The 20,846-nt window shown below is 43.5% G+C and overlaps 7 protein-coding genes across 7 annotated transcripts in view; 1 reads left to right on the forward strand and 6 right to left on the reverse strand.

The window, feature by feature from the left end:
* LOC117902002 (sodium/hydrogen exchanger 3) overlaps positions 1 to 3,238 on the reverse strand; it is a 33,989-nt gene extending 30,751 nt beyond the window's left edge. Inside the window, exon 1 of the mRNA XM_034813019.1 lies at positions 3,221 to 3,238. The gene's annotated coding sequence lies outside the window, so the exon portion shown is untranslated. The remainder of the gene's footprint in view (positions 1 to 3,220) is intronic.
* A 9-nt stretch (positions 3,239 to 3,247) lies between these two features.
* LOC117902006 lies at positions 3,248 to 3,764 on the reverse strand. The gene has a single exon (XM_034813053.1). The coding sequence runs from the start codon at positions 3,689 to 3,691 to the stop codon at positions 3,557 to 3,559; it is 135 nt and encodes a 44-aa protein (XP_034668944.1). The 5' UTR covers positions 3,692 to 3,764; the 3' UTR covers positions 3,248 to 3,556.
* A 422-nt stretch (positions 3,765 to 4,186) lies between these two features.
* Positions 4,187 to 5,979, reverse strand: LOC117901508 (malectin). The gene has a single exon (XM_034812278.1). It carries the CDS (start codon positions 5,796 to 5,798, stop codon positions 4,665 to 4,667), a length of 1,134 nt encoding a protein of 377 aa, XP_034668169.1. The 5' UTR covers positions 5,799 to 5,979; the 3' UTR covers positions 4,187 to 4,664.
* Positions 5,980 to 6,410: 431 nt separating this feature from the next.
* LOC117900675 (WD repeat-containing protein 75) lies at positions 6,411 to 14,200 on the forward strand. Its single transcript, XM_034811120.1, has 7 exons — positions 6,411 to 6,677; positions 6,731 to 7,111; positions 7,172 to 7,826; positions 7,884 to 8,062; positions 8,123 to 9,282; positions 9,342 to 9,718; positions 13,803 to 14,200. The coding sequence occupies exons 1-7, from the start codon at positions 6,586 to 6,588 to the stop codon at positions 14,160 to 14,162; spliced, it is 3,204 nt and encodes a 1,067-aa protein (XP_034667011.1). The 5' UTR covers positions 6,411 to 6,585; the 3' UTR covers positions 14,163 to 14,200.
* Positions 9,905 to 12,038, reverse strand: LOC117900676. Its single transcript, XM_034811121.1, has 2 exons — positions 11,815 to 12,038; positions 9,905 to 10,248 (listed from the first exon to the last, which is right to left on the reverse strand). The coding sequence occupies exons 1-2, from the start codon at positions 11,902 to 11,904 to the stop codon at positions 10,105 to 10,107; spliced, it is 234 nt and encodes a 77-aa protein (XP_034667012.1). The 5' UTR covers positions 11,905 to 12,038; the 3' UTR covers positions 9,905 to 10,104.
* Positions 14,201 to 14,519: 319 nt separating the features above from the next.
* LOC117900084 lies at positions 14,520 to 16,667 on the reverse strand. The gene is made up of 3 exons (XM_034810289.1): positions 16,647 to 16,667; positions 14,755 to 14,983; positions 14,520 to 14,681 (listed from the first exon to the last, which is right to left on the reverse strand). Exons 2-3 carry the CDS (start codon positions 14,926 to 14,928, stop codon positions 14,589 to 14,591), a joined length of 267 nt encoding a protein of 88 aa, XP_034666180.1. The 5' UTR covers positions 14,929 to 14,983; positions 16,647 to 16,667; the 3' UTR covers positions 14,520 to 14,588.
* Positions 16,668 to 18,985: 2,318 nt separating this feature from the next.
* Positions 18,986 to 20,697, reverse strand: LOC117900080. Its single transcript, XM_034810284.1, has one exon. The coding sequence runs from the start codon at positions 20,665 to 20,667 to the stop codon at positions 19,396 to 19,398; it is 1,272 nt and encodes a 423-aa protein (XP_034666175.1). The 5' UTR covers positions 20,668 to 20,697; the 3' UTR covers positions 18,986 to 19,395.
* Positions 20,698 to 20,846: the final 149 nt, after the last annotated feature.

Genomic DNA, 20,846 nt, shown 5'->3' on the forward strand with positions numbered 1-20,846 from the left:
AAAAGCCAAACAACTTTAAACTAGCATAAAATTTCCAATTATGACGCTAACAAATCATAAATTTAAACTAATTGTATCCTTATTCTAAGACATTTTTGTGATCTCCTGAGGCCTGATAAATAAAAATTTCTCCTCCGTCCATTTTCAAATATTGATATCGTCATCAGCTAATCTCATGACGAAATAACCTGCGTCAACTCTCTAAAAATATAAATCTTGGTGCTGTAGATGGTCACGCGAGTTAGAGAAGCTTGACTATTTTTTAATGGTTTTGGAATTTCTAAACTCCCAGTTGTTCTCTCGGCAGTTAAACTTGTGCTGAAACTCAACTTTTTGCCAATCCTTTATCTATGAACCTTGAATTTACTATAATCTATGGCAAATTAATATCCAGCCAGCTCCGAAGCTCGACACGTTTTTAATTGGTTTCTGGGATATGAAAGAGATATTTCCTTTCCCCATTCCTTTTGTAATTTCTTTCCAATTTTGTCGTGTTAATGAAAATGTATGTGGTATAATTGAGCAAACAGGCGATACCGAACCGCAAGGGACAAGAGACTTTTCTGCAGTTTAAATTGATTTTTGTTTTTTTTTGTGTGCATAACAGGCGCTAGCGTGTGCATGGACTGGGTCGGTCCTGTGGCAAGGATAACAACACGTTTGCCATTCCCTTTTAATTGCAAGCCTGCTGCACTTGGTTGGCAAACATTTCAATACACTTGTAGTTGCAGGGTTCGTGGCATTTCCATATCGATCGGTTGCTTGGCTACCGACATTCGCCATTCGACATTCGCGTGGGTGCAGCCATCTATCTGGTCGTATTACGTAGCATCTTAGCAGCATGGTGCTCTGGTGGACACATTATCCTTGGACTTGAACGTTTTGCAGACTAAGTGCACATCATTGAGTCCTAAGGACAGTCCGCTGAAGGTTCTCTTTACGCAATTGCGTCGTCCGTCGCCGTCTGCCTTGATTGGGCGCTTTAATGAGCTTTTTATGAATGAAGAAAAACGAAATTGCTACTGTTATAGTTAGAATATAATTTCGCTAATGATTTCCAGCACTGAAAATGAAGAAAATAGTCCTGATTAAATTATCTTGCAATTGTTGCTGAAACTTTTGACAAACGTCTCAGGTAGTGGTTCCTGGTCAGCACTTCCAACCCGCCGCTGAACTGGAAGATAATCCTATACAGGATAATTTCCTATGGAAATTAGATTTATTCCTAAATCTTTCCCAATCGATTTCCCCAATAATTATTTATCCCATTGTCGCCAATTCACACATAAAACCATTTATATTCAAATGTCAGCAAAAAATTAGTTCAACTTTAGCTGGGCACATGGAAAAACAATTCGAATTGTTGTCGCTTCGATAAAGCATAAAGGAAATCCCCCAAAGAGCCACAAAGTCAAAAGAAAGACAAGAAAAACCAACACGAAAACAAAAACTTTGTAGGTAAAGTTTTAGCCTCTCTCAAAGAGAGCCTCTAAGAGGAACAAGTCCCATACTTCAGGTTCATTAGACTTGAATGCAAAGTGTGTGTGCGGCTTAAACTTTCAGCTGTAAAAACATCATGATAATAGTAATAATAATTCCCAAACCGAAATCCCCAAAACACCGCGGGAAGCATTGCTGCGGCGGGATATTATGTAAGCGTCAGGCGTTTCTCAAGGACACACACCCACACACAAACACACACACAGCAAAGCCGAAAATAGCAAAACGCCAGTTGGAGACGGACGTACAAATCAGACTGCTCCTCCCCCACCAATACCCATCATATCCTTCAGACAGACAGAAAGGGGACGGGAACCCACATTCCATAATAGGAAATGGAATACTACAACAACGATTTTATTACATATTACACTTCTGCAGTGACCATGGAGGAAGGACAACAGACATTGAAGGAGCTCCACGCAGCAGCATTTGTAAATCAGGGGAAAAACAAACTTGAGCTGTAGCAATGTTCGCTTGGGGCGTGACAAATAGACAATAGTAATGGCTTTGCCGCAGAACAGAACCACTGCCAAAAACTAATAATCCGAACGGCAGTAAACTCCCTTTGCCAAGGAAACAGGAAACAAACATGTCTAGTTGGAGAAACGTACTGTATTTACAGTGAAAGCTGACTTTATAGGACACGGTTGGTTCGCTCAAAGGAAAATACGTTAAAAACAAGAAAACAAAGCACGAAAAATTATGAAAAAGTGTTGTTAGAATTCACACATCATACAAGAAGTTAATCCTTACATTCCTTAACTTCCAGTACACCACGCATGGGGGGGAAAGTAATGAAAAATCCTACATCAAAAGTTGTTCTAATAATTTAAGATATAAGGCTTCATCTTCTTCTGACTGACTGCTTAATAAAGATCAAAGGATTTGCTTTGCCAAGGATTATCTTACGTATCTTTGCCTATCTGTCTTTCAAGTTCATTTCTGTTGAAGGTCAGCCCTGCAAATCCTTTTTTTTTTTGGGTTTCGATGCCATTGTCCACATGACAAAACAAAGTTATTTACTTGGACGGGCGGCGGTTGGAAGGAACAACAGTAACGACACAAACATCGCAGGCTGCCATGCTCATTTATCATTATATAAAGTTCACATGCACACACACACAGATGCACTGCGCACACACATAAGCATACTGCAAGCTCAAACAACAACCAAAGCATACTTTTGAGCGTTGCATGGAGGTGGCGTCCGGCATTGTCAACTTGTTTTTGTTTAGCGTAGGTAGCGTTACGAGTACTAGTGGCGTCAGTCACATGCGCATTCGATGGCAAAAACATCTGTTTGGTGATTTACGTGGGAGGGGGAAAGAGCGCGGTACACCAAAAGGGAGAGAGTGTGCGGCAGAGTGAAGCTCTCTCCGGAATTGGTTGGGAGACACAATGGAAAACAAACAATAGACTTTGTGAGAGCGGCAATGCCTCACCTTTTATAAATATAACTTGAGAGAGCCCATTGAAATAGGATGGAGAGTGAGATATCCTTCCATTTTTTTACTACTGCCGATGACGGGATGTTTTTTTCTTATTGGTTACCATTTGAATTGGACCATTAGGTTTATGCCTTTGCATGAGCTTATTAGACGCCACAGTGATAACTAGATTTATTGGCACCCATTATGTAATTAGGGACAGGAACCGCAGTCTAGACAAAACAATTGTTTTTCTTATATAAGGATGAGGGAGAGGGCATGTAACTTACCGTTTGTATTTTCGATTTGCTCACAGACACGCCTAATGTTTATTTGTAGATATCCTAACCCGTAAATCTATCAGAAATGTTCCACTGTTTGATATCCTTTTTATTTTAAACCCTAATTTTCACCGTCTTATAGCTCTAACCCAACGGGATTCTCAATTTTAATAGCACTATGTAATACACTTGCACACACAAACACACACGCACAGCCCGATATTTGTTGTTGGATGATGGGAAGGAAGGAAGTCGCTAAGGCGGCGACCGCAACGGGGCAACCACGAACAGGAGCGACAGCGGCGACAGTCCGTCCGGCAGAGCAGGGCGACGGCCTGCTCCTGCTTAAAGCGAACGCTTCAGCACATTAAAGATTTGCATTAGACTTGCCGTTTTCATATAAACAGCAACCAATTTGATGTGATTTTTGTGGAAATTTGTGTACTTGCTGAAGTAGAACTGGCGCGTGGACATTTTCATTGCCAATTCGATGGAGATGGAGCCACGGCGCACTGATGACTGAATTTTCTCTATCGTTATCCTTGCTGGCAATGTTAGAAGTCATGAGCACAAGGGACCTATTTTGCTTGTCAACCCTCTGTTGCTCTCTTTTTTGACTTGCATGCGGCAAAGGATGACTGGCAGGGTTGCTACAAGCAGTTATCGGTGTTGAGCAATCGGTTTGCATACGGAAACCGTCGACTTAATTCCGTGACGTCACAAACATTAAAACCCTGAAATAAAGTTGAAGATTAATGGTAGTTCTCAAACGTATTTTAATTTTTTCTTAATATTAAAACAAGCTTGAGCCAATCAGCATATTTTCAGATTTTTTGACAACTTCTGGTATGACAAATTGACAAAAAACTAACTCGAAAGAACTCCATAAATATTAAACCATAATCTTAAAATTGATTTTAGTAGATTTCGATATTTTGATAAACATTTAAATAAATTGAAAAAATTAACCACAAATTTTGCTTCATAACAAACAAGGTTGATTCTTTATTTCATTTCGATTCTAAATTTAAACAGTTCTCAAGCAAAACTGCCCCAAAAACCGCTTAGAATTTGTGCGCACATTTCTCCATAGAACAAAACCGACTAAAATTTAAGTTCTTAAGATCGGAAGAATCGAGATACAAATATGTTTAAGTACACTCAGCCTGGAACGGCAGTGGTCAACGAAAGGAACATACATAACATATGTACGGACTTAGGTTTATAAAAGAGTGGAAATATATAAGAGGGAGGAGGAGATCTGTGCGTCTTGTGGCAAATGCAAAGGCAAGTAAGGAAAGGGAAGGGAATGGAAAGGATAGGGGAGGACAGGGTCTCTAGGGTATGCCTAACGTACGAACTAAACGATAAGTATACAATTAAGTCTTTTATCAAAAATCACAAAAAGCAATAAATCAAACAGGCCTCTGCACCAAGATCTTTCCCATGGGGATCACAGCTTGCACAAGCAGAAAAGCAGCGGTATGAAGGCTCCGATGGCGATAAACACTGGAAGCAATATGGAAGAGTCGTCCATCGAATAGGGATTGGGCTGACGTGGTCCGCTAAACGCGCGCTTCGAGTCAGCTGTCTGTGATTGGGATTGCTCTTGGCGTTGCTGCTGTTGCTGGGGCTGCTGCTGTGGCTGTTGCTGCTGCTGATGTTGTTGTTGCTGCTGCTGCTGCTGTGGCGGTGGTGGAGGTGCATGCTGCTCGGGCATCTCCTCCTCCAGCTCATCCAGGTCGTCCAGATCCTCATCATCCTCGTCTATATCGTCGCGTTGAGTGCGTACCACACGCTCCTGTTGTCCCTGCTGATTGGGCTTCTCCGGACCTATCCTTGTGCTAGCCTCCGATGTGGGAATCTGACTGATGTCGCCTTTGAGCAGGGCAAACGCATTGATCTTGGGATTGTCCAGGGCTCCCTTGATAAAATCCAGCCGCAGCTGGCCATTCCGCACATCCGATACCTCGCCCAAGTAGTGCAGACGCCCGTTGTTTATCTTGAAGTAAACAATCTCATCGTGGGCGGAGCCTCGGCCCACCTGCTCGTAGATGTCCAGCTGTCGAATGACCGTGTGCTTGCGATTGAGCAGCACATCGAACACCTTGCGGCCGGGGGCATCGAAGTACACCTCGCAGAACTTCATTATCAGCGCATAATCACCGTCGCCGTCGGTGGGGAAGTCATAGCCAAAGGTCGTCGTGTGGTAGCGCTCCGTGCGATACAGCATCTCATCATGCTCGTGCGTGCGCCCAATCATCAGCAGATGCTTGCCATAGTCCGAGGCAATGCCCACATTCTTGAGCGGATCCGCCTCATAAGTAATGCCATTGCGGTCCGTGTGCTCCTCACCGCCGGCATTCACGGCGTACACAACCTTCAGGGGATCGGCGGAGGCCGTGCTGAGGCAGCAGCAGCTGCCAATGAGCAAAAGCAGCACAATGACCGGCTGCAGGGGCTGCACTCCTCTGCATCCAGCCCTACCACTACTACTTGCCTGCAAGTAGTCTTCCCCATCACTGCATGCTACGTTGCACATGTTCTCAGTCGTTTTTGTTGTTGTTAATTTGAGTTTCTTCTTCATGTCAATTTTTTCGTGGCTGCCACCGGTCACCGCTCAGCGTCTCTTTCCTAGGGGGCGTCGACTCGTTGGTGCGACACGTGGCTCCAATCGGAGCTTAACTTAATTCCTTAACTGCACAGCGGTTTTACGGCAAATTGACCCATTAACAATATATATATTTTTATATATTTAAGCCAGGGTGACCGTGGATTTGTCCATAATGTATACCTCCTGACCCTCAGAAATATACCGTCTCATTGTGAAAATATACCAAAATATACCGACGAAAATACGATCGTGGCCTCGCTTGTCAGCCGGTAGTATAGACGTATTTATACCCTATTTTTTAAAATTAATGTTACATTCCCTTGTTATTTGCAGCTTTTAAACAGAAGTAAGGACTATATCTAAGCTTAACATGTTTTGAGCCCTTTTATAGGTGTTTTCCCTCTCGATACCTATTCTCACTACCTTTCTACCGCAAATTTCGTTCAGTTTGAAAGTCAAAATATCTAAGAATTGATATACCTTTCACGGTCTCCCTGTAGCTAGTATTTCAGAGTATTTCCAGGGCTGCAGTACGAAAAACACTTTACAGCACCACTTTGTAGATGGTAACAGCTGCAGGCAAACGCTTTACCACACTGAATTCAACTTCGCTACACGTGCATTGGCTGTGATGGAATTTTTGTTGGGAAATAATTCAGAAAAAGTAGTTATAATTGCATAAAACAAGCATATTTAAACTGCATTTCAAGTGCTCAAGCACTAAAGAGAGGGCCAGCAAACCTAACATCGCCAGACAGCCATGAATTTTGACGAGGAAGATCACCTAGAGCTGCAGTATTTGGCTGGCGGCAACATTGTGGAACATCCGCCCGTCTTTTCACCAGAAGGAAGGTTAGTAAAAGACAGCAAAAGATCTTTCAAGTTCTTACCATTCCGTCCCTTAGATTCATATTTGTGCGATGCGGCTCAAAGGTTCAGGTCTATGTGACCAGCACGGGTGAGCTAACCCGGGTCCTTGACGATGCCACGGCGCCCCTGATTAGCCTGGAGCTGGACCAGAAGCAGCCAGAGCTGCTCCTGGGCTGCACCAGTGCTGGCCAACTGCTGCGCTGGAATTGGCGGGCGGGCGTACTAAAGAAATCGGTGCCCCTAAAACTGGGAGATTTTCAAATTTTAACCTGCAACCTGATGAATCTGTACAAGGGCGGCGACACCGCCTGCGCCTTTGTGACGGTTAAGCGGAAAAGTGGCAAGCAGATTGATTGGTTTGTGGTCAACACAAACAATGGGGAGAAGCTTGAGGTCAAGTGTGGCCTGAAATTGAAGTGAGTTTTTGGTTTAAAGTCGGGTAAAATGTATTTCTAATTTGTGTGTCATTTTTGTAGGCTGCGTACACCTGTGGTGGATGTGGGTAAGGGTGAGTTCAAGTACATAATTTTGGGCCAGGGTTTCTATGTGTATTTCATTAACTATGAAACATGGAACTTCTGTCGCTACAAGAATGCCAACCAGAGTCTCATTACGTGTGTGCGCATGAGTCCCAGTGAGGAGGTGGTCGCCACCGCTGACTCAATGGGACGCATCTTTCTCTGGCGGCAGTTTGAGCAGCGAGAAGCTATGACCAATGCACTGTTCCATTGGCATCACACGGAGGTGACCAGCCTGGCCTTTTCCCCATCTGGGGCGACCCTCTACAGCGGTGGCCATGAGACTGTGATGGTCAAGTGGCCCCTGGACAGGCCTGAGGAGCGCAAGTACTTGCCACGGATGGCCAGTGCCATACGACACATTGTGGTGAGCGCTGACAATGAGAATGTGCTCGTGTGCACCGAGGATAATGCCATACAGCTGCTGGGAGGCAGCAATAGCGCGATCAAGTCCACGGTGCAGCATTTTACCTACGACGTAAAGGATCAGACGGGCAGGAGCAAGTTCCCCTTGGGCTTGCGTCTCAATCCACGTACCAATACGCTGGTACTCAATGGCAGGGGAGGACACTTGCAGTTCTATTCGGCATACACCAAGAATTTGCTCTACAATGTAAGTTTGTGGCTTCCTTTTTGATGAGTTTATAAGTTTTAATTGCTTCTTTGATAGCTTCGCGTGGTGGACAATAACATACACAGCCATGAGGATGGCTTGATTGTGTACAATACCCGTGTGACTCGTGCCGCATTCAACATCAATTGGATGGCCACTGGCGAGGTGTACAATGACTTGGAGAACTTTCCGGAAGTGCGTCTGAAGTTCTGGCAATACAATGAAAAGCTACAGAGGTACACAGAAACGGATTCAGAAATATTCTTTACCCTTCACTAAACCTTAAATATTTATAGCTATATTCTGAACACGGAAATTAATCTGCCGCATGAGCAGGGCTTTAAAGACATCATCTTCTCCAATCAATTCCAAGTGGACAATTTGCGTTGCGCCACTGCAGGCAAGGATAATGTGATCAAAGTGTGGGGCATCACCGATTCGGAGAACATTTACAGGCGCGGCATTATGTGGAGTTGCTTGGCCCAGACGAGCTACAGGAATCTGCCGATTGGTGCCATATGCTTCTCCCAGGATGGTTCTCTGCTGGCTGTGGGCTATGGCAACATTTTGGCGCTATACGATGCGAGGAATCCCAGCCTGCCACTCCACTCTCTCAGCTGTCCGCCCGGTATAGATGGAGTAGTGTCCAAGGCGCAGTTGCGACTGACCAAAACAACGCTAAATGGAGCCCGCAAGGAGCTCATCCAACAACGGCAACAGCTGTGGGCCATCCTCAAGACCTTGTGCAGCAGTGACGACCAAACATTGGTGGAGAAGGCCAAGGATATGATTGTGGGTCCCCCAATGAAGGGACAGCAGATAAAGGAGCCAGAGGCCGCCAGCAAAGAGTCGGTGTACAAATACATTATGAAAATGTCCGAGCTGTCCCTCCACCAGAAGCTGCAGCTCCTGCGCCGCTTTGGCATCGAGTGCAGTGTGCCCCTCGCCTTTCAGAAGCAGCTGATGGAGCATCTGCAGCGGTGTGTGGTGCGACCAGAGGCAACTAGAGTGCGTCTGAGAAAATTGGATGCACGTCTGCATCGCCTGCACACGCGACATCGCTACAAGGCCAAGCATCGGTTGGATCAGCTGGGAAAACGGCGACAGAGGTATGAGGATCTGGAGCGAACGGATGTCATGGCTCTGTTCAGCATCCTTAAGCTGGATGACAACACCACCTCGAAGCAGCCGCCGGCCAAGCGGAGGCATCTACAAGCCACAGCACCCAAGAAAATTCCTACCAAGGCGGCGCCCATGCACGGACTGGCGCAGATATCGCATGTGCAATTTGGTGCCGGCTCTCAGGGCCATTTGGTGGCAGTGTGCACCGAGTCGCGAGTGTTGATCTGGAACCTGCTGACGCTGCGCCTTCAGGCGGGCCTTAAGCTCTCCGTGCGGCAATTGGCCTTTGATCCACTGACGAATCTAATGGCCGTCATCACAAGGAATGACGAATGTGAGTTGGGAATGGAAAGAAAGACATAACCAAGAGATCTAATCAATCGTTCTTTGCAGTGCATGTCTTCCAGCCGAATGTACCGCTGCCGTTGTATCAGCGCAGAAATCTGCCCAAGACCCATGGCCTGGCCTGGCTGCCACGCCGTCAACCCAAACAGAACTCCATTAATCTGGACTGGCAGGCGCAGTCTACGCTCCTGATGCTCACACACACACAGGAGATCGCCTACCTCGCGAAGCCCGGTCAGAGTCCATCGGATGATGCTCCAGCACCGATCAGCTTTGCCCCGACGCCCGCCGTCAGCGAGAACCTGCTAACGCATGCCACCTTTGGCATTCATGTGCGGCAACAAAAGAAGGAACTGGAGGCGCTCGAGAACTCGAGTAGTGGACCTCTGATAGTGGGTCGCGGCGAGCATAGTGCTGTCAGTGCGGTAAGTTTTTCGCTTAAACAAAAATTATACCAATACCATATGTGGCATGAGGCACCAACAACTTTTCTGTGGTTGGGTTTCAAATAGAGGGTTACAAGGGGTCGGTGTAGAAGCGGTGTCCTAGCATCAAGGGACAGGGCGCAGCCCAGATTGGCTTACGAGAACATCATTAGTTATTGTGTTTATTTGAAACCTTACGCGTCTATGAAGTACAATTGGTTAGACTTATCGTTAGTTAATTGTAAGTAGTTTATCGTATATGTTTTAGTAATGGTTTAACTTTGGTCTGGGTATACAAATCTTCTTTTTGTGGCTATATTTTTTAGCAATTGCTCAGTCGTTTATATAGAATTGACGATGATTGTCTTTTATTGGATCGATGCCGATTACTTCTTCTTCCGCTTGACGACATCGCCAAGCCGTGGCGCCGTTGGTACACGCAAATGGCGACAGCGACGCATCATCAAGACGTCGTGCTTGAAGTAGCGCAGACAATGCCATTGGGGCACCTTGGGCATCAGTTGTTGGTGCTGCAAAGAAGAGATTTATATGAGTTGTGGATGAACAGAAAATGCATATTTTTGGAATATCTTAAACAGATGCTTTTATAACTATATGCGAGCCGAAAGGTTGTCATAGTTTTTGTGAACTACTTTTGGAACATATCTATTTAAATATTTTTACAATGTTGCCTACTTTTCCTTCTTTGTTCTCCCCCACGGGGCACCCTTTAATCTTTCTGTTATGGGATGATCTTTTGTGCCGGCTGGGCACTCAATTTGAATAATTTCCATTGAGATTTATAACGACATTTACCCGAAAGTGGGTTTTATTTTTGGACGCGCCTTTCAATTGGTTTTTTACTTAGGAATTTTTGTAAATCATGCGCAATAATCATTCAGTAGCCTAGCAACTGAATAATTTGCGATTTATGTAGTCTCGTGTCTTGGATATAAAAGGATACATTAACATTATAAATAATTCCTGTATAATCATCTGAGAACCTCTTGGCTCTTTTTTAGGGGGTATTCCTCACTTTTTGTTGTTGTGTTGTTCTTTGATCACTTTTTCCAAATATCATCCATCCATCCAACAATCAGTTGTTATATTTATATAATTATTAATCACTTTGTTTATTCTATCAAAGTTCAAGTCTGCAGAGACAGAGAGAGACATTGATAAGGTTGATCCACAAGACTCGGAATTTGTATACTATATTTGTACAGATTTTGTCTACTTCATTCTGTCCGGCTATATGTAGTTACATAAATTAACAACACACGACGTAAACGTGCTCAATGATTATGTTATTATACCCTTTCAAGAGGGTGTTCTACTTAGGACAGGTGCCGTATTAACGTTTTTCGACTACACGGAGAGGAAATTTCCTTGAACCAGCAGCAACTGTGCAGCCGATAAAGACATTTCTGGTTGTTTCTATGCCACCTAAAAGTTGAGCAGTTATCTATCAATTATAGCTGTCTGTTTGAAACTTTGCTCAGATCCTCTTATTGCTGGATTTGGAACTGCATTGTTCCGGATAGCTCCATCATGTAATTCCAATAAATTTATACGACTTGATTATTATTTTCCATATCATAAAGATAGAAATTACATCACAATCGGGCGGAAATGTTCTATATGTAGCTTAAATGTTTCAAGTTACCCTTTAATTCTTGTTTATTATGTCTCATGTTTTAATTAGAAAGCAATCTTTTAATTAAGACTGCAGTTTATATCTTGAGAAAATTTTCACCGCCCACTATTCGTTAGTGGGGGGGGTTGCACTTCCGTACTTTGCCGCGCATTGGGTTGCATTTCCCGCCCACGCAGGAAAATATCCGTGAAGTCATTGCCCCAAAAAGATTCCATCGTTTGCCTCTACTAAATGTATGACCCCTGTTGGGCTGCACTTGTCTTTCTTTCTCCTATTCTTCGAATTGGTGTCCTCTTTTGTACTCTTTTATTTTTGTTACCATTCCCAAAATATATTCCACTTTTTTACTGCACTCTTTTTGCTATCTTTGCCATTGGTGCTACTCCCTTATCTCTATCCACCACAACTCCTTTGGCTCCTTCTTTCCCCTTTCACTTACCTCATTCACAATTGGCACGGGTCCAGAATGGGCGATGGCGACAAGAGCCAGGCACAGAATGGAAATGACAGCAACAAAGTTGGGCCACATTTTCGACGTTTATTTTTGGGTGACTCCTTCTTCTTTGTACTTTGGCTCTACTTCTCACTCCACCACTCACTCTCCTCTACTTGGTTTAAAATTTACACTGTAAATTGTTGTTTAATTGAATCGTAAATTGTTTAATAAGATTTGACGCGTTATTGTCAGCTGCTGCAGTTGACGATGAGGAGGACAAACAAGAATCTTGGGGGGCTTGTGCTTTGAACTTTTTTTGTGTTCAATTTTATTTCCGTAAACTTTAGCGGCACGCGCTTCCGCTCTTTCTCTGCGGGCTTGCTCCGGTCTGCTTGTTGTTTGCACGGAATAAAACGGTAAAGTGTAAATTTGTCGGCAAAGTACTTCGCCATTTATACTCGGCGGCAGCCGGGCACGAGCACCAGGCCAGCCACTTCGTGCGTGCTCCGCTCTCATAATTCTAACGGAACGAAAGCCCAGCTCGTGGCTCGTAAAGTTCGTTTTGTTATTGTTTGAGCGATGGCACTCGCTCTTTATTGCCTGTTCCTTTCTCTTAAGCTTCGGCTGGCGGCGGCTATTGTGAATTGGAAGTGCAGCACAGTCGGGCAGTCAAGCCCCCCTTTTGGACAGTGGTGCCAATAGTTGAGATGGTGCTCTAAGATAACTTAGGGCTAAAATACAAAAATATATATATATTATACAGATTAATTTGTTTACATATTTTTTTTAATATTTACTTCTGAGAAGAAGTAAAATTTTGAGTCAGCATTTTACTCTTATAGAGAACATTCCATATAGTTTTCATACAACCACTGTGCATTGAGTGACGCTCTTCCTCTCTCTCTCTCCCCTTGTACTCCACTCTCTCCGACTTTGTTACTCAATTTGTTGTTTATGCGTAGGGCAGAAACCTGTCATAGCCGTTGCGTGCTTTTGACACTTTACTTTTCTTTTCTGTATTTCACTGGCCAAAGTATGTTCTCGTTTGTAATTAGGATCGCTTTTCTGGATTGCGTAAATTTCCGCCAGTGTGTTGCTATGTGTAATAATAAATACTTGTGTGTGGGCCCAGCACTAGTCTTAATTGCATTTATCCATTACCATAATTTTTCCCAGAGTTTATTCTAGTTTGAGTCGGTTTGGGCTTGCGGAAAGCTGAAAGTCAGCTCAATTTGTATACTCGGTTATCGTCGTAGCCGATTCATGTATTGAGTCACAAATGATTGTTTGCTTCCTGCCAAGTTATTCTTTAATTAATTTTCTGAGGAAAACAACAAGATGTATTTTGCAATCGTGTCACTTAAACGATTACAATTGACATTCGGTCACATGTTTGCACATCGATTGTTTTTGTTTAAACAATTTTTGCATTAAAATGGAGCAACAATGGCCAAGTGGATGGCCAAGCGCATGCGCGAAGGTTAATAGACAATCCACTCGAGGGCTTGAGCAGTTTATTAATGCGCCGCACAAACCCCAGGCAATGAATGACAGACGGAAAGTAAATACAAGAAGGGAAGGTAATGTTTTCTAGTCGAACAGTTAGATACCCTTTAGGATATCCGATGCTGGTAGATTTCAGTAAAAGCGGAAGTAAAAGTTATCATAAATAAAAGTCCTCACAAAGAGTTATTCTACGGCTGATCGTTCCATTTATTGCTGTTAATTCGTACACACTTCCGCCTTGCCATTACAAACTTATACACAAAATCATGATACTCTTTCTTAAGAGGTACAATAATCATGTGATTAACATTGTCGAGCGAGGCTTGGGTGTTGGGTGCTGGGACTACGACTGAACTTGAACCGCAATCTCGACACCCGAAAAAACCGAAAAATAATAATAACGCACACCACTAGCACACACACACACACTTTGTTGTGAACTTCAGCAAGGTCAATGCCAATTAATGTTCATTTATCTATTACAGTTTGTCAGTCTGTCCGCCCACACGATGCCCTCCATGAGCCTGATCTGCGGAGAGTTTGTCAAGTCGCTACTGATTCCGGCGGATGCGACTTCGCGGGTTACCGCTGCTGCAGCGGAAGCGGAGACCAATGGTGGCACCACGAATGGCAATGGACTGTCCCACGAGGACAGTGACGCAGAAGATGAGAAAGATGAGCAACACGAAGCCACACTGGGGATACGTAAAGTCTTACTTGAGCGAAATGCTGAGCTGGAGGAGGAGCAGCAGCCCCTCAGCACGGATGTGGTGGATCAACAAGCCCTGGACCATCGATTGAAGCTCATCACGGGCTTGAAAAAACAATTGAGGTTATCAATGTAGACAAAATCCCTATGTAGTTGTTTTAAAAAATGATCCTATATTTTTTCTATATTTTATATAAGGCATTGAGCTTTAGGGCAAAACGATTATTGATTTAATACAAAAGTCATCTGTGCACAATGGAATTTTTTGCTTAAAATGTTTTCGGCTTACTTTCAGGTGGGTTGGGAGGATTTTCAGGCTTCAGGCTTTTGTAAGATTGCTTACCGTTTTCCTAGTTGTTAAAACACACATTTTACTGGAAGAATCTGCAATCATGCAAATGAAAATAATATAGGATGCTGCCCATTATAGGATCATCTGCAATATAGCTTTTAACCACCATTAAATTCTTCATTTTTGATCCGTTTTTTCCTAAACTAATGACTGCGATTTTATATTTTCATATTGGTGTACATAACATAACATTTGATAAATGCAAAATATTTAAAAGAAACGCCGACGTGGTATCAGACCGGCATGGGATAACACATTATAGATTTCCATACGCGGAATTTTCTCAGCCTGACGATCGTACACCTAAAAGAAACAAAATTCCACTCATTTGAGAGACCAAGATTCCATATGTGTGTTTATTGTTGATGAAACGTACCACCTCTTCGCCAGGTCCAAACCAACTGGATCTGGCTAGAGCATCCCGGACTCTGGGTGTCTTGTAGAAGGGATTCTGGAACTGTTGTGGCAGTGTCTGCTCCCAGGCGGCATTCTCCACGACGGCAATGTGCTGGAGATCCCGCTGATTCTGCGGACGTGCCTCGATCAGCATTGAGAGACCCACGACGACAATGGCCACCGACCAGATGAGTCGACGGGGCAGGCACCTTGAACGAGGCAGATGAAGACTTCAGTTGAGAGCACAATACCATTTTCACTTGCTCGACTTAAATTATTATTATGATGATCATTACATAATTGTGGCGTGCATATAATATTACAAGTTTCCGCCTGTCACGCACTCACACACACAGGCACACACTCAGGCACACGCACACGCATGTTCCCCCAAGAGCTCTCCCAAGTCCCCAGTCCAGTCCACGCCTAAATGACCGGCTTTTCGGAGTGTGTAGCCCAGTACCAGGCCCAGGCACCGGGACAACTTGTTGGCCAAGTCAGCTGACTGCTGGCTCCGTCGTTCAGTCTCTGACTTCGACACCGTCTGTGGCTGTTTCTATTTCTCTGTTGAAGTTGCAGTTGGGTTGTCATGTCTCCAGTCATTTCCTAGATGTCGCGTGCTGCGTGGTGGAAAAAAAGCTCTGCTTTTGCCAATCGTCATGCGGTGGCTAGTTGGTCCATACGTTCATTCGTCCCAGTTTGGTTGCAAAAAGATCCCTGATCTTTGCTTTTAATTGGATAACCGGCAGTGACGCCGCAGCCACTTGCCTCTGGCTGCCGCGCTTGCCCCTTTGGTGATGTAAGTTTTGGACTTGATATTGCCACTGGTGCGGCACTCGCATTTTCAATGTGTGTGTGTGTGTGTGTGTTTTTGCCGCCCTTTGCTTTTTGGTCAAGTCATGATTGGCTGCCGTTGTGACTGATCATCATCAGCCGCTTTAAAGCCAAAGGCTTGGCTGGACTTGTACGATTTCCATAACCGTTCGAAACGGGGAAAATTGTATGATGCAAGAGCATGCAAATCACTTGAATTACAATGCAACGATACGACTAACCATAAGATATTCGAGTATCTGTATCAGATCGGGTTTTTAATGGGTAGACTGTAATGTAGAGAATGGCTAGTGGATAATGGAAAATGGCATTCCCCAGAGATGTATTGCAGATCAAATCGTATTTATATTTATGCATTAAGATTCATAGGACACTGATGGTGTTCCCTAATATTGTTTTGTGTGTTTATTACGAGGATGATCTAATCATTCTTTTCGATGGAATTTCATATTTAAAATTTTCTTGTGCAGTTTTTCGAGTTGAAGTGCTTCCATCCGATCAATTCTAATCACAGCCACTAAATTGATTTAAAAAGTAAAGATGGGACTTCAATCTAACCTTGATCTCTACTATAAGTTCTTCAGAAACTTCTCCGCTCAACCTATTACACCAAAAAATCATCTCCCTGCACAATCCAGTTCACAATCCAGCAACCATTTTTGTCTTCTTGGTCACACCCAACTGATGTCCCATGACTTGGGCGGGTTGCATTTCGCTTTCGGTTAGCAGCCCGACCATCGGACGGACCCCACCACGTCTTATGCAATTCTGCCGTTTTGCGCATGCGCAAAAGACGCCAGCAAAACACTCTCCTCCACAACCTCCCCAAAAATGTGCTGGTATTTTCAGGTTTTCATGCTTATTTTGTGTACGCCACTCAATTGTTGTTGCTGTTGTTACTGGGCACAGAGACTGGGATTGGGACTGGGACGGGGGACAGCTACTTACTTACATACTGCAACTACGCTTTGTGGCTGTCCCCGTCCCGTCTTGGTCCCAGTCCCAGTCTCAGTCTCCATCACCCATCACCCGTCACACCGTCTCCGTGTCTGTGTCTGATTAGGTCAATGGAATCCAATTGGCGTCAGCGTCCGAGAGTCGGTTGCAGTTTTCGCTTTTTTACATATGTACGTATGTACGGTACAGTCGTACGTAGTCGTCTCTTCATTCCATTCCATTCCAACATTCCAAATTTGGGTCATGTGGTTAATTGACAAAGATTGACGTATTGTTAGTATTGTTATTCTACAAAGTCTACAAATTTGTTTATATTTTGCATACAATGAGGAAATGTGCTCACGCATCTGTTACAATTTTCATTCTTACAAAACGGTAGCGGGTAATCGGTTAGGGGATTGCAAAATGGGGAAATCGGAACAGCACAAATTAGATTGTGTAGGAAAAGTACTGTAAGTCGGACAAAGCGGGTCAGTGAAAGGAATTTGGCCCTTTTAGTGCGATTTTTGGTACGCCAAATTAAAAGGGAACCTGGAAAGGGAACGAATGAAACGAATCGTAATTAGAACACCTTCACTGGCACTGGGTATTAAAAACGATGAATTGGAACAATACAATCTACGGATTTTGGTAATAGAAAGGAATTGTTTCCATTTTTGAAGCAGTTTTTATTCCTGTAATAGGTGGGTGGGTAATGAAATTTTGGATCCAGTGTTCATTCCTCAAAACAGAAGCAGTTACGGATACAGTAAACATTGTACGAAGAATCGTAATCGTACAAATAAGGTTGGATCGTGCGGTAGCTACCGTGATGACAGTTCAGATAAGTAGTGAGAGGGGAACCTTGATGCGAAACTTGAGCCCAATAAAGAGTCTGTCTGCACTCAACATACACAAGCTCATTACACGTTTTAGCCGGCGACTGGAGCAGGTGATCGTTAAGTTTTGAAAGTGTGAAACTCTTTAAACTTTAAACCGTTTCAAGGCTGTCGCAGTTGAGGATGTTTTTTTTGGTGGCTGTTACCGCTGCTGTTTTTATGCACATCTCATTTCCCCATGAAATTTTTAATTAAAAATCGCGCATTACACGATTCTTCTTTAAAATATGTTTTAGGTGAGGCCCATAAAATGTGTTGAAAGGGTAATTAGGAGTGTTTATTTTAATTAAATAATGTAATTAGTTAATGTATTTATTACTGGTTGTAATGATGCTGGTAAATACTTTTAGTTGGCTGCAAAAACTATATTTTATGAGCAGTCACCAATGTAATATATTTTTTTGTGTGACAATTTCATGAATAAATTGCATTTCAATTTGAAAATTAGTATTCCGAAAAGTACAAGTACAAAGTTGCATCACCATTTTTTCACTTTCATTTGACTTTAAATCAAAAAAACTGTGTCAACTTTATTCGTCCGCGAAGCACGATCGATCGGCTAACTGCCTCCCTGACACCACGCCCCCCCACTCAACACTTTATGGTCAATATTGATGGATCATATTTATTAGCCAAATGGCGTAACGGGGCAGGGCAGCGCACCTGATTTTGGACATTTGTTTTGGCCTCTTTTGTTGCCCGTTTTGTGTCTTCACATCGTTTAATTGAAAACGCTGTGTGCCATGACAATCGTAATAATTATTTTCGGTTATTGCATTGATATTATTATAATTTTTTTCTTTTTTTTTTTAAGTTTTATTATTGCCTTTGGTGTGGTGTTAGTTTTGGTATTTTTCGTTCATTTTTTTTTCGGCTTTGTTAAGAAAACGTGACCGTTAAACGAAATTATCTGTCAAGTGCAGCATTTTTTCAGCTTCAATCTTTTTTCTTGTTGTCGTATTTTATGGTTTTTGGCTTAACTCCTTTTTGCAGTCAATGTTGTTGGGCTTTGTTGTAGTTTAGTGATAGGTCAAAATTGTTTATGGGTTTTTTTCGCATTGGGGTTTTCTGTCACACACTTTTTTTGTAGGTCTTTGGGTGGCCACCGCAACGAATTATTGAGTTTTTTTTCGGTTTATAAATTATGGCATGCTGATGGGATCATCAGCTTTAGAGTACATTGAATGATTGTGCAAATGTTTTTGCATTCAAATATGTTTGCAGATCTTCACAGAAATTGTCAACAAGGACTAAAACTTTTGAAAATGTTTTCTTGTGATTCTGTTGAAAATCTTTGTGGGTATTTTCCAATCTATGCAATTTCCTGTAATCTGAAGCAAATATTCCAAAAATATCGTTTTATTAGACTATTTATTATTTAATTTGTTAAACTTTATTTGTTTTTTCTATTGTTTTATTTTATTTTACACAGCTCCAGCAATTCAATAAATTATTTATCCATTAACACCTGCAATCACCAATGAATGTTATCCATTAAACTCTCACACATTTACTTATTTATCTTGTTAAACATTTAATTTGTAAGATTATTTTACACACTTCGCACCAAACTCACATTTTGTATTGGTCTCTGAAATGATTTTGAAAAGTTTGCAAAACTATTTAAACGCTTTATCTAAGCATTAAGGCGGTTTGGTTTAAATGGGAGCCCGCAACAGCAGTTGTTGAATTGAACGCGGCCAATTGGCAACTGAATTGAAGTTTGCTGCCAGAAAGCCACGAGCTGCGACTGCTACTGCTACTGCCACTGGTGCTGAGACTGGCCGAAAGCCGAAGATCGGTTTGTTGGCATGGCAGGTTTTTGGACACTGCTCGAAAGTTTTTCGAAACGCCAAAGAAGAGCTAAACGAAAACGAAAACTCAACGAAGCATGGTCTAAAAAGCTGAGAAAAGTTTGATATTTCTAAATTTTCGGGCGATATTTACGAACTTTAATTGCTTTCTTTCAATATAAAATTATCCACAAAATCTTCAATCATGTCTGTGAGGCGGGCTCTGTATAGTTCATCCGTTTCGAATGCATCCTGGCAGATCTCTATGCGACGATTGCTAAAGAAGTCATTGAAACCATCCTCAGAGCTGGTCAACTTTTGGGTAGAGGATGGCGGCAGCAGCACCAAATGACAGAAGAGGCAGCTCTCGATGAGGCCCACACTGCGGAACTCATCCACAGATTGATAGAAGGAATTCTCGGGTATAAAGCGGGCTATGTCCAGGCCAGCTCGCTTGAGAAACTCGCTCATGAAACGATAATATTCCGCCAAGAGTTCATCGAGATGTGCGGCACGGAATTGACTAGTTGTTGGGATGGTGAGGACGGTGAGCACATCCACCGCTGGTGGAGCATATCGGGCCAGCTGGAAGTCCACGAGGCGACAGTGCAAGGGACTATCACCATACTTGCCATACTGGAACATAATGTTGTTGGCCCAGAGATCGCCATGAAGCAGGGTGTTCTGATACTTATCGGACGTCTTGATTGCCTCGAAAATGTACGACATTCGATCGGTGAAGTTCTCCAAAATGTAATCCATCTTTGACTGATATTTGGGTAGCTCCTTGATGATTTTCTTAAACACCAAACAGCCATTGTTGAAGTTTACCATGCGCAAATGATCCGGCTTCTTGTTGCTGGGATACGCATTCTCCACGACGGCGCGTGGCTGTGATTGTGGGAGTCTCTTGCCCGTACGCTGCTCCTGGATGATGGAACCGGCATGCAGGGCGGCCAGGGTCTTCAGGCAGCAGTGCAGCTGCTCATAGTTCAGCAGGCCATCGCGTCCGCTGCCCATGCGGTAGCCCTGATCCGCAAGGTTCTCGAAAACTAGTAGATTCTTGTCGGCATAATAGCATTTGGGTGCCACCTGAGCGCAGGCTGCCTCCACTTCGGGCAGCACATTCTTATACACGGCAATCTCCTTTTGGAACACACCAAAATCCTCAAGGTACTCCATTCGCGAGGCATTGCCCTCGGGTGCAGCCTTCGCAAAGAATCTGAGCTTCAGTTCCTCTCCATCGTGCAGCTGCACGGTGACCTGCAGATAGAAGTGACTGCCCAGATATCCGGCTGGCGCCTCCGATGTGGGTTTCAGCTGATAGCTGACTATATCGAATCCAGGATTGGAACTGCAATCATCTTGTTGAAGGTATCGCTGGCACAGGCCGCGTATCGCGCTGGCACTCAACTCCAGTGCCGGTGCCATGTCGATGTCAACTGTTTGGAGATCTGCCCGTGGGCACAACATTTTATATTCCTTCCTCCCACCATTTGCGACTTTCTCTCTAGACTGTTGTAAATTTTCACAAGATAAGCGACAGGGCTCTATAGAGAAGATTGTGCATCCGAATGGGATGGGGGAAAATGCTTAAAAGGCGTTAGCAG

This window comes from Drosophila subobscura, chromosome U, assembly GCF_008121235.1.
Source record: "Drosophila subobscura isolate 14011-0131.10 chromosome U, UCBerk_Dsub_1.0, whole genome shotgun sequence".
NCBI lineage: Eukaryota > Metazoa > Arthropoda > Insecta > Diptera > Drosophilidae > Drosophila > Drosophila subobscura.

Excerpts from the sequence above, each read along its gene's own strand:
- LOC117902006 (XM_034813053.1), bottom strand. The coding sequence starts at position 3,691 with ATGAAAATGTCCACGCGCCAGTTCTACTTCAGCAAGTACACAAATTTC.
- LOC117901508 (XM_034812278.1), bottom strand. The coding sequence starts at position 5,798 with ATGAAGAAGAAACTCAAATTAACAACAACAAAAACGACTGAGAACATG.
- LOC117900675 (XM_034811120.1), top strand. The coding sequence starts at position 6,586 with ATGAATTTTGACGAGGAAGATCACCTAGAGCTGCAGTATTTGGCTGGC. Across the intron at positions 6,678-6,730 it reads GTCTTTTCACCAGAAGGAAG|ATTCATATTTGTGCGATGCG; the intron begins GTTAGTAAAAGA and ends TCCGTCCCTTAG. Across the intron at positions 8,063-8,122 it reads TACAATGAAAAGCTACAGAG|CTATATTCTGAACACGGAAA; the intron begins GTACACAGAAAC and ends AAATATTTATAG.
- LOC117900676 (XM_034811121.1), bottom strand. The coding sequence starts at position 11,904 with ATGTGGCCCAACTTTGTTGCTGTCATTTCCATTCTGTGCCTGGCTCTT. Across the intron at positions 10,249-11,814 it reads CCGTGCCAATTGTGAATGAG|CACCAACAACTGATGCCCAA; the intron begins GTAAGTGAAAGG and ends TCTTCTTTGCAG.
- LOC117900084 (XM_034810289.1), bottom strand. The coding sequence starts at position 14,928 with ATGCTGATCGAGGCACGTCCGCAGAATCAGCGGGATCTCCAGCACATT. Across the intron at positions 14,682-14,754 it reads TTGGACCTGGCGAAGAGGTG|GTGTACGATCGTCAGGCTGA; the intron begins GTACGTTTCATC and ends TGTTTCTTTTAG.
- LOC117900080 (XM_034810284.1), bottom strand. The coding sequence starts at position 20,667 with ATGGCACCGGCACTGGAGTTGAGTGCCAGCGCGATACGCGGCCTGTGC.